Genomic DNA, 12,429 nt, shown 5'->3' with positions numbered 1-12,429 from the left:
GACAAAACTCTACCATCTGGTGAGCAAGATGTATGAGACAGGCGAAATAACCTCAGACTTCAAGAAGAATATAATATTCCAATCCCAAAGAAAGCAGGTGTTGACAGATGTGAAAATTACCAAACTATCAGTTTAATAAGTCACAGCTGCAAAAAGCTAACGCGAATTCTTTACAGAAGCCGACCTCGCGGAAGATCAGTTTGGATTCCGTAGAAATGTTGGAACACGTGAGGCAATACTGTCCCTACGACTTATCTTAGAAGCCAGATTAAGGAATGGCAAACCTACGTTTCTAGCATTTATAGACTTAGAGAAAGCTTTTGACAATGTTGATTGGAATACTCTCTTTCAAATTCTGAAGGTAGCAGATGTAAAATACAGGGAGCTAAAGGCTATTTACAAATTGTACAGAAACCAGATGACAGTTATACCAGTCGAGGGACATGAACGGGAAGCAGTGGTTGGGAAGTGAATGAGACAGGACTGTAGTCTCTCCTCAAAGTTATTCAATCTGTATATTGAGCAAGCAGTAAAGGAAACAAAAGAAAAATTCGGAGTAGGTATTAATATCCATGGAGATGAAATTAAAATGTTGAGGTTCGCCGATGACATTGTAATTCTGTCAGAGACAGCAAAGGACTTCGAGGAGCAGTTGAACGGAATGGATAGTGTCTTGAAAGGAGGATATAAGATGAACATCAACAAAAGCAAAACGAGGATAATGGAATGTAGTCGAATTAAGTCTGGTGATGGTGAGGGAATTAGATTAGGAAATGAGACACTTAATGTAGTAAAAGAGTTTTGCTATTTGGGGAGCAAAATAACTGATGATGGTCGAAGTAGAGAGGATATAAAATGTACACTGGCAATGGCAAGGAAAGCGTTTCTGAAGAAGAGAAATTTGTTAACATCGAGTATAGATTTAAGTGTGAGGAAGTCATTTCTGAAAGTATTTGTATGGAGTGTAGCCATGTATGGAAGTGAAACATGGACGATAACTAGTTTGGACAAGAAGAGAATAGAAGCTTTTGAAAAGTGGTACTATAGAAGAATGCTGAAGATTAGATGGGTAGATCACATAGCTAATGAGGAAGTGTTGAATAGGATTGGAGTGTAGAGAAGTTTGTGGCACAACTTGACCAGAAGAAGGGATCGGTTGGTAGGAAATGTTCTGAGGCATCGAGGGATCACCAATTTAGTATTAGAGGGCAGTGTGGAGGGTAAAAATCGTAGAGGGAGACCAAGAGATGAATACACTAAGCAGATTCAGAAGGATGTAGGTTGCAGTAGGTACTGGGAGATGAAGAAGCTTGCACAAGATAGAGTAGCATGGAGAGCTGCATCAAACCAGTCTCACGATTTAATACCACAACAACAACAGGCAATAGTGATATAAAGGAAGGGGAAACTTGGGTGGCGATGACGCTTTCAAGAGAAGGCAGTATGGAAGAACAGTAACATTATTTAATACATATGATATAAAGATCCGGCACACTAACATCGTTGACTCACATAAACTTGCATTGTCTGACGCAAATAGATCTGCATACATTCCCATGGCATTCTAAGAAGAAATTCAGTTTCTTTGGCTACATTTGAAAAATAGAACATGGAGAATATTGAAGAATAGCAGTTCTCGATTGTGGGAAAGAAAACTTCGGCTCAGTATCCTCTTGACGACGAGCGTCAGTTGACACAACAGGTGTGTTTCTGGAGCTTACCGGGAAACGCACGACACTAGGCGATGGTACATTATATCCACTGAACTAACTGATACGTAATTTACCTTTGCAGCCTGAAAGAGAAGTAAGCAGAATGATGTCCCATTGGAGAGGCATTGTCCCAGTAACATCCTGCCTAAACACTGCTCCAGTAGCTGAACGTTCCTGCCAACATGTCAAGAACAACAGTACACCTTACAAATATACTCTACGAGACAGACATTTAACGTTAATTTCTAAAGGTAAAATGCCTAATAAACGTAGTGTCATGCAACCGTTGAGGCTGAAGTATCAGATTCTGACAAAATATACTATTGGATAAATCACTCCATATACTGAGAAGAGAATGCAAATAGGAATGACTTCAATGAAAGCTCACCGAAAATTAATAAATTATTCAATAGCCTTGGGAATACAGATGCTTCTCTATGGTCTATGATTTTTTACATTAACAACAGACGAGGCCACTTATATCAAGACGATAAAACCGACGGACCAGACTGAGAATGTAAGGCCGATGAGAGTCTAACAACAAATACGTTTTCAACAGATCTGTGGAAACGTTGGATAGAGACATGGAGAGAGGGGCCATGTAGACCATGCATGCTCATCTGCGGGTTACTAATCCAATAGAATGACTGCCGAATTGATGAGAAAGCTGCGTCATCCCTCACATTGTCTCATAACTGACGTAAATTCATAAAACCTATTATTAGTTCAATGTTTTCCGTTGAAAAGTAGTTCCATATCGCTATCTAGCGTTCCCACAGTTGCGTCTAGACATGCCACCCTTTAGTACAGAGCTCAGCGCGTACACTTGCTGTGGGTTAGTTCAGCCTTTTGCCATCTGGCTTTAACATGCGCTGTTTACTGCCGATTCAGCTATTTAGATAAGACAATATATTCAACTCCGTTTCACTCCATATCTGTTTCGTGTTCAGCCTTAAAATAGTTCTGTACAGCATTTTCTTGGTGGTGTGGTGTGTGTGTGTGGGGGGGGGGGGGGTGAGATTGACTACTGTTTGAGATAAAATAACTGAGTCTTTACTAGTATGTTTTCCAATTCGTTTTCGGCAAACGAGTGACCGTTAACTGCTCAGATTTTTAAGTTATAACGTAGATGATTATAACTGAGGTCGTATTTCACTTACCTAACAGTCTCTAAGTAGGAATTCGTTTTTATTAAGTTTTGTACTTTCTAGCTATCATGGGAGCATTCTATGTCATATTATATTTCAAGTCCTGTACTAGTGGTTGATGAAAATTAGGTAATCCCATTCCCTTTTCTTGATCGGATCATAACTAGATTTTTTATGTTCATCCCGTATACACTTTTCATGTTAGTTACATTTTTTTCATTACATGGGTTCTTTTCCATCAGACTGTACACGGTGCACCTGATGATGCATCTGAAATGCTGCGAAACCGGTCGTCCTGTAAACAGAAGACTTACAGCTAATGCAGTCTTATCTTTTCAATAAGATATATTCGGGATGTGGCTGAACTGACTTCACAGTCCGCTTACTGCAGTGTTACACACTCAGAAAATCTCTTGTATAGGAGAAGGGGTTGTCAAGAAGATAAATTTCTGGATTGGGATATTTGCGACTACTAGATGCGACTCTTGGTGTAATGTTCACCTCCCCACAGTTACTAACGTGGTAGCCACAGTCTGTTGCTACCTGTGGTTTGACAAATGTGAGCAGCCCATAGTGGCTTGCCTTCCGGATATTCTTTTTTTAAGAAAATCTTGTGACTAAAGCTTTATCGTTCGATATTTATTTTATACGTGACATGTAAGTCTTTTCTTGTGCTGTTAGTCAGTACTTATACTTTTTTATAAAATATCTGTTCCATACTTTCTGTTCTTATGTTGTAGGCCAATTTAACTACACTCCTGGAAATGGAAAAAAGAACACATTGACACCGGTGTGTCAGACCCACCATACTTGCTCCGGACACTGCGAGATGGCTGTACTAGCAATGATCACACGCACGGCACAGCGGACACACCAGGAACCGCGGAGTTGGCCGTCGAATGGCGCTAGCTGCGCAGCATATGTGCACCACCGCCGTTAGTGACAGCCAGTTTGCCGTGGCATACGGAGCCCCATCGCAGTCTTTAACACTGGTATATATATAATGACTATTATGTAAATACATTTTTGTTCTCTATTAAAATCTTTCATTCGCTAACTATGCCTATCAGTAGTTAGTGCCTTCCGTAGATTGAATCTATGATTTAGCTGGCAGTAGTGGCGGTCGCTGTATTGCAGTAGTTCGAGTAACGAAGATTTTTGCTGACGTAAGTGAATTGTGAAAGGTATAGGTTAATGTTAGTCATGGTCATTCTTTTGTAGGGATTTTTGAAAGTCAGATTCCGTTGCGCTAAAAATGTAGTGTGTCAGTTTAAGCACAGTCTTGTATAATTGTTCGAAGGGGACGTTTCATAGTTTTAGTAGGAGAAGTCTTATTAAACATCGATGTAATACTCTTTGGATATGCATTACTTTGACATTGAAATTTGCTATACTATCCAGTTTCTAGAACGCAGCCCTTAAACATTTAGTTGCCCTTTCGTTAACAGCTCTTTTTCCAACGACATTATTTAACTATAATCAACTAATTATTAAGGTTGGATAGATATGAAATTGTGCTGAGAAAAGATTCTAATGACTGGATAATGATTTTTTCACTAATTTCCTACAAATATTTTCTGTGTTAGTGTTCTGTTTCCGTTCTTAAAATCAAGGGCAGAATTTTTGTTATAACATTTCCGAAGCGTTTCTTAGCAGTACTTCTATTGTATTTATGACTTACTGTGTATCTACTTAACTCAACGGTATTTCACAGTGACCCACATGAAATGGCATGTTGGGAGGAAGGGGAGAGGAGCTGACACAAGCGCTTGCAGGCTTGCACACACACACACACAAATTTTACACTCCCAGTCACAATCCATCGTTTTACCTGCCAGGGAAACTAAAACAGGTAACCTGTCTTTACCCTCTAGGGGGAACCATCTTGTTCTCTGAGGCCCCACTAGGTGTCCAATCATGACTGTAGTTCGACGATTGCACCCACTTTGATGCAAGGCTCAACTGACCTCAAATTGTCTGTAATATTTGTCAAACGTCGTAAATATTGTTAGTATGGCAATAATACCTACATTTGGTTCACTTTATTGACGCTACCGGTGTAATGTAGAGGTTAAGGTATCTTTGGCGGTCTATGTTCCACAAATAGACCAATCAGAGTGTTTCTGAGACCATATAAACTTCTTTAGATGTTCCAATAAGAGTGTAATTCCTTCTGGTCATTAGGAACAAAGCAGCCATCAGTAACTACCCTCTACACCTGGTCATCTTGTACTCTGTAACACATTTGGCACAGCCACCTGTAGTTAGATCTTTATATCTACTTTGGTGCAAGGCTGAATGGAACTTCAGAGGTTATTTCCATGCCTCATAGTGTCACTCAGAGTTTGTAAGACAGAATGGGCCTTCGTATGTTATTTCCATGTCTCATACTGTCAACTATTATTTGTAAGACAGTTAACAGGGAAAAAAATTGTAGTCAGCAGGTAAAAGGCTTGATGCCCTACTATAAATCTCGTGAGTAGTATTGTCCTTGGGCAAAGTTTCCCCAGAGGAAAGTTCCATCTCTAACTGTGGATGACAGACCAGTATTTGCGTCGAAAGTAAAGTAGCAGCTTAAGAAAAGCAAAACACTATGTATTAATGATCAAGATTGGTAAATATTTGTTGTATATCAGTCCTGAACAATTGTAGCTTACTTTACTACTACATCTCATATAGCTTAAAGATTAAGGTACACACATAGCCTAAACACACAACTGTGTACCCTCAAACTGCCACGATGTTATTCCATATCACACACAGACACACACACACACACACACACACACACACACACACACACACACACCGTCACTCACTGTCTCCAAGGGTGAAGAAATCTGTCATGTTGTGTACAGCTTAAATTGAATATTTATAAAAATTTTCCGATAGTGCTGAGCCACAGTCATGCAACATGTTTCACTTGACTGTGTATTGTTTACTTATCTACTATACTATCTAGATTTAGACTTTTATGCCACTACCAAGTACAATACTAAAAGTTATTTGACCATTAACATGTCATATCTGTTCAGACATTCCTAAACAGTTCCGCTTTTAGATAGCACACAACATAAATACAGTAATACACAGTGAATGGGAGGTTTATTTTTTTTAAGAAAATGTATATTTGTAGCACAGCTGCAAAAAGTTTAAGCCTTCACAGCATCGAGCATTTTCTTTGAGCTTTTCAATATATGACCACTACCGATTGTATTTGCAGTAAACACTGGTATCTTGTATCCTTTAGTCATATCGAGATCACTACGTATCCATTCATACACAGCACAGCACCAAAATATAATTCAAGTAAAGTAATGAAAAGTCGGTAATACGTTTGTGTAAAAAGCATATTTAACTGACTCACAGTGCGAGATCCCTCGTTAATGTTAGCGCGAGGTAAGCTATTGCAGATGTGAAATTCTGTTGCACTAGTAATCACCAGAATGTTGAATACAAACATGCGGACGTGCTTGCATTGTGTCGTGCAGGTGCCGGATGTCGGTTTGTGGGAGGGAGTTCCGTGCCTGCTACACTCGATCATCCAATACAGTGATGTTTTTGGATGATGCCGTCAAACGGCGTCCCACATGTGCTCGATTGGAGACAGTTGCAGAGATCGAGCAGGCAAAGGAAACATGTCGACACTCTGCAGATCATGTTGAGTTACAACAGCAGTAAGTGGTCTAGGGCTGTCCTATTGGATAACACTCTCTGTAATGCTGTTCATGAATAACAGTTTAACAGATCGAATCACATGACTGACGTAGAATTTGGCATTCAGGGTTCACTGGATTACCATGAGAGTGCTGCTGCTGTCAGACGAAATCATATGTCGGTCATAGCTTTCGGTTTAGGTCTTGTGTATCTAGCACGCTGATTGGTTGGTTGCGGGGCCTCAAGTGGCCCATTTGTAATCAACACACGGCCATCACTGGTCTGGTACCGAGGCAGAACACGATTTCATCACGAAACACCTCCACTTGTCCGCCCAGCCGGCCGAGGTGTCCGAGCGGTTCTAGGCGTTACAGTCTGGCACCACGCGACCGCTCCGGTCGCTGGTTCGAATCCTGCCTCGGGCATGGATGTGTATGATGTCCTTAGGTTAGTTAGGTTTACGTAGTTCTAAGTTCTAGGGGACTGATGACCTCAGAAGTTAAGTCCCATAGTGCTCAGAGCCATTTGAAGTACTTTTGCTTGACATCACTGAAGTCGCAAACGGTGTTGGTTTGGGGTAGGTGGAATGTAAGCTATAGGTCGCCCAACTCGGAGATGTCCTTGAAATAACCGATTTGTAACAGATCGTTTTGTCACTGTAGTACAAACTGCTGCTTAAGCTGCTACTGCAGATGCAGTACGATGCGCTAGAGCCTTACGTCGAAGATGATGGTCTTCCCTCTCGGTATCGCTATCTGGTTGTTTGGAGCCTACTCTGCTTGCTACCGTACACACTCGCGACCACTATTGCCAGCAACCACGTAGAGTGACTGCCTTCAATCCTAACAAGTGCTTATGCAGAATCACGGAAGCAGTATCCAGCTTCGTCTAGCCTTATTACTCGCCTTCGTTGAAAGTGAGTGAGGTGTTGATAACGCCGTCTGTTTCGCCCTACAGACATTTTTGTCTAACATCAGCTCACTACGTCGATTGTCAAAGTCAACTTACGCTCACGACCATCACAGCATGTTTGTAAAGCAAATCAGATTTTTAGCATCACAGTGGTGCTACTAAGGCCAGTCTTACGTTACTGGCACGAAATGTGAAAAGACATCATGTTGGGGGTGTAGAAGGACGTGTACCAGGTTTAATTTAGTGGCACAACTCTCTCTTGTGTCCATGTATATCTTCTAATATAGTAAACGTGCATCATTTTCTGCAAGTACTCAAACATATGGGCACATCCATGCTATTTACTGCTGGTATCGTCCATTCCCAAGTAGTATACGGATAATTCCATATACCGTGATTCAGGTAATGTTAAAGCCTTCCTTGCAAATATGCAAATTCTTGTTCTTTTCCCAGAAACAGTTTAATTTTTTTTCTTTATGGTACTTATTTTCGCTACATCCTCGTATTTGCCTTTATTTAACTTTGGTCTCTTTCGTTTCCCGTTTTCGTTTGCACAGACATAATATGTCAACTTGATTTCAGTAGTAGGCAATGGTTTGTCTGTTTGATACAGTGCTTCTTTTTCTTGTGACCTGCAGAATAATATTATTCTTTTGAACGAATCCTAAATCAGCCCTGTGTAGGAAAGAGTGAGCAGGACAAAAACAAATGTGTTCACATACATTTAAAACAACGTCTATGTTGTACTTGTTGGAGTCTGTATGAGAAATTTCTACATGCTTTACAGATTGGCAGATAAAAATAATGTTTCTTCTCAGTTTTGATTTACTTGAAGTTTCAGTGGTACATCAGTAAACTTTCAAATACTCTTATTGCACCAGTAGACACATTGTATCTGGGCTTGTAATGCATAATGCTTACTGACTCTAAACCCAAAGAAGCATGGTAGCACGTTTTTTAGTTTTAGCATTGTTCCGATGGTCATTGTTAATACTGTTGGTTCTAGTACGCTAATACAGGCTGTCAGGGTCAAGTTTCAGACGGTGGAGTTTTTCGATAAATTTAGTTCTACAAGGGAGTAACAAAAAAAAAAAAAAAAAATTGGATGCCGTTACTGCCTCGTGAACCTCTTCCTAGATGCAGTAAAGTATCACGGTATGTATTAGTGGCCGATGGCCGAAAATGCAGTTCCACTACAGGAACATTAGGTAAACCCTTTTCAGACCGTTAACAAAGAGCGTCTTGTAGGAGACAGAAAACTGTAGATACTTCCACGTTCGCAGAGCAGTGGACAACCGATTTTGCGTTGTTGGTATCAGTGTTTCATATATTCAGAAAACCACTGTTGCTATCCGTGGAAATTGCAGAAACTATTACTACAACATGTGACTACCTTCACAACTTCTTCCGAAAAAATTTCACTTCTGAACCACTGTACTCGTTTCAAGGAACATTCGACACAGACATAAGCGATGAAAATGTTCGTACATGATGCAAATTTTCTAATCCAGGACGATAGTGGCATGGAGAATTTGCAACGCAGACCACAGAGCCCAGGTTTAGAAGAAAACGAAGTATGGAATGAGATTAGAAGGCACTTTACGTCACATACACGACGTTTGTCTTGGGAAAATCACTACTGACGAGTACATAGCAACAGGAAATACGAATTATTATTTGACTAGTGGGGCATGCTTCATTACCCCAAGTGTAGAGTTACCACAGCAGGGTGTCTGGTCGAATTGTCCCATGTAGGATGGATCACATCTGTATGCTAAATTTTGTCCAAATGTTGCCTAGATGGAACTGCACCTTAGTCGAGAAAAGAGGTAACACAGATGATGACCAGAGTAAAATTAAACCTTCTACACATACCAGACAGAGGAAAACTTATGAACTATGCTCTGTCCACCTATAGTCAATTATTTAACGGCAAACCATACAGATTTTTTAGTACATACTCCAACAAGGAAAACGTAAGTGTTTTACTAAAGCTGGTGGAACATGTTTTCTCATTACAGAGCATTGCTCTCCACAGCAGTACCAAATATAGTCGTTGTTTGATTAGGACTGATTTCCACAGAAGATGTTACTCCTCAGGTACTAAAAAAGTGCAGTCTATTGAAGAGACTTAAGCCATTCCCTGTTACAGAAATCATTAATGTCATTAATGCATTGTATGTAAAAACAAACAACAGCAAATGTTTAAGAAAGACTTACAAATTACTTCAAACACAGTGCATGGTAATTTCTGTATGATGCACATTAGAGCTTGGCATTTACTGAAAATATCATGCAAAGTGATCATATGGTGGAGAAATCACACAAAGGATCAGGGCATAATTACTGCATAAGATGGTATATGAAAAATTCAGATCTGCACGAAAACGGTCATTGCATTATATAAGAATAGAGGTCTGATCACTGAGTATGCATCAATAGAATAGGCCCTTACAAAGTTTGAAACTCACCGAATAACTGCCTTTAATTATGCATATATGCAGACTGAAGTGACGAACGCAAATTGGTACCAGTTCTGAAATTCCAACCTGGGAGTAGCTAAAGTTCATATGTTCTGGCTCACTTTAGCTCACTAGCACACTCACTAGTTCGTTCGAAATTTAATATATTTTTATAAGAGGTGAATGTAAGAAAACAAATGTAGTATAATTTCTTTACTACACATTCTACAGTATCCTCCTTTACATATCTATACTTGTAAAATTCACTAAGACTCTTTTTCTCTACATACATGTCACATTGCTTCACCTGTTCCATTTAATGAATGTAAAATCAAACAAGAAAAAAGTAAAATTAATTATAATACATTAACTGCCTAAAAATGGAAAACCTTTGGCGCCTTTTGAAGGAAAAGCCAGATGCTTTTTTCCTTCTTCTGGATGGTACTTTCCTTATTTCATTTTCACATTCCAAGATTTTTAAATATATATATATATATATATATATATATATATATATATATATATATATATATATATATATATATATATATTTGCTGTGAGTCGCTGTTGTTCTGCAAACTTCAGTTGCTTTGCTGTCCATCCATTGTATTCTTTCTTCTTGCTAGGTCTTGTCATCTATCTCTGTAATTGATGGAAGAGCTGCTTATGAGTGATGTTGGCATCTTTTTCTTGATGAGCTCAAGTGGTGAACAATGGTAGCAAAATACAATTGAATTTGGGTGGGTGAACCAATTTCTGTAGCAATAAAGCTTTTTGCACCACAGGATAAGCAATTCTATGTACAGATCGTATGTATAGTTGGTATTCGAGTGACAAATCATATTCTAAAAGTGGCCTATTTCATATACGTAAGAAAAACACGTCACTGTGCTTTGAACCACCCAGTTTCAACTAATTGCTGAATACAATTAAATCTTATATCTTTTATTAACATTTTTCATCTCTACTTCCAATTACTATTTTGCATGAGTAATACATTTCTCCTATAGTAAAGGAAGTTGAAATTCAAATGCCCACTACAAACAAAAAGCAATATTCTCTAACCTAACTACTTGGAAATACAGTAAAATCATCGAATAAAAGATTTGTATTATAGATATTAACGATGTATTAAACAAAAATAATCTTGTTACAGATATTAAAGATATATTGTACACAAAATTAGAAGAAAATTTAGAAGAATTTAAACAAATTACAGAACCTTCTTGAGATAATATTGTGGTAATTAAAATGACAGATTTTGTAGATTGCAAAGACGAAATGTAAAATGGAAAATTTATTGTAGAAAAGGAAGCAAGTGGTGATTTTAGTAGAATTTTAAGATCTACATTTTCTAATTTTAATTTGACAAGACTTGGACTTAAAGCAAAAATACCATATTTTGTAAATTCCAATACACCAACAACTGAAAGGACGAAACCAATTTTTAATGTAAGGGTATAAAAATTACAGAAAGAATATAAAAATCCTGTTGTTATTCCTTACAAAATAGAAAAAGCAGATACTAAACTCGACACACTATTTAGAGAATGTCCAGAAATTTTAAAAGATCTTAAAAAGGAACACCACTATTTGTTGGATTTAGGCATTACACAAGGTGTTGCATGAATTTTTAACAAAGAAGGAATGATCGAACACCTAATAAATGCTTTGAATTTTCGAAAACAAGGAGACTTTAAACAAGAATGCAATGGTATTGTTAACAATAATTATGCTGTTGGAAAATACTGATTAACTCAGATTAATTATAATTCTAGAGTAAAAATATACCATAAACTTTTTTGCCAAATAACCACTCCAGGAGTAAATAAAAGTTTACATAACCAAATTATTGATTTTTCACACTGTCCAGATAGCAGATTAAAGTAAACATTTGGTTATAATTAGCTAAAGAATTGCAAGACTGGAAGCAACAATTTTTTAATTGCATTAATCCAGATTTCCAAAAAGAACTATGATTTGAACAAGTAATCTGTCTAATATAAGTTAATTTTTAATATTTTTTTCATTTTTTAATGTAAATATTGCTTCGTTATGTCTCTAAGTACCATAAGTACTCTTTGTAAAATAAGTCAATTGTTTCACAGAAATATTGTTTCTTTATTTCTCCATCATAAGTGCTCATGTACATTCATATTGTCAGTCAAACGGGAATTAGAATTCCTCATTAACAGGAATCTCCTTATATCCGCCTTTCTATATCTATTATATTCATCCTCGTCACTACCACTACTACTACTGTTATCTTTTTCGTAACCACTACTGCCACTTTCCATCTCTCTTTCCGCTCCCTTCTCTGATACTTCCAGCCAGTGTTTCACCTTCATCCCACAGACGCTTCTCCTGCTAATTCCAGCTTTTGTCCCTCTTCCGACCAGCAGGTAAAAGGAGCGCATTCGGACCTACAGGCAGCCACAATGGGACAGACCAGTTTCGGCGGTGGGCTCTTTGTGGCCCACGTGAACGCGCAGTCGCTAACGCCTCACTTCGACGAGTTCTGTGACCTATTCTGCCAGT

The 12,429-nt window shown here is 38.4% G+C and overlaps 1 protein-coding gene across 1 annotated transcript in view; it reads right to left on the bottom strand.

The window, feature by feature from the left end:
• The window catches only part of LOC126278835 (odorant receptor Or2-like), a 63,181-nt gene that overhangs the window by 23,288 nt on the left and 27,464 nt on the right, over positions 1-12,429 (bottom strand). The window contains exon 3 of the mRNA XM_049979111.1: positions 1,787-1,886. Within this exon, the coding sequence (XP_049835068.1) occupies positions 1,787-1,886 (100 nt within the window). The remainder of the gene's footprint in view (positions 1-1,786; positions 1,887-12,429) is intronic.

The sequence above is a fragment of the Schistocerca gregaria genome, chromosome 6 (genome assembly GCF_023897955.1).
Source record: "Schistocerca gregaria isolate iqSchGreg1 chromosome 6, iqSchGreg1.2, whole genome shotgun sequence".
Classification (NCBI taxonomy): Eukaryota; Metazoa; Arthropoda; class Insecta; order Orthoptera; family Acrididae; genus Schistocerca; species Schistocerca gregaria.
The sequence above is the reverse complement of the archived record's forward strand: the minus strand, read 5'-3'. Positions and strand labels throughout refer to the sequence as shown.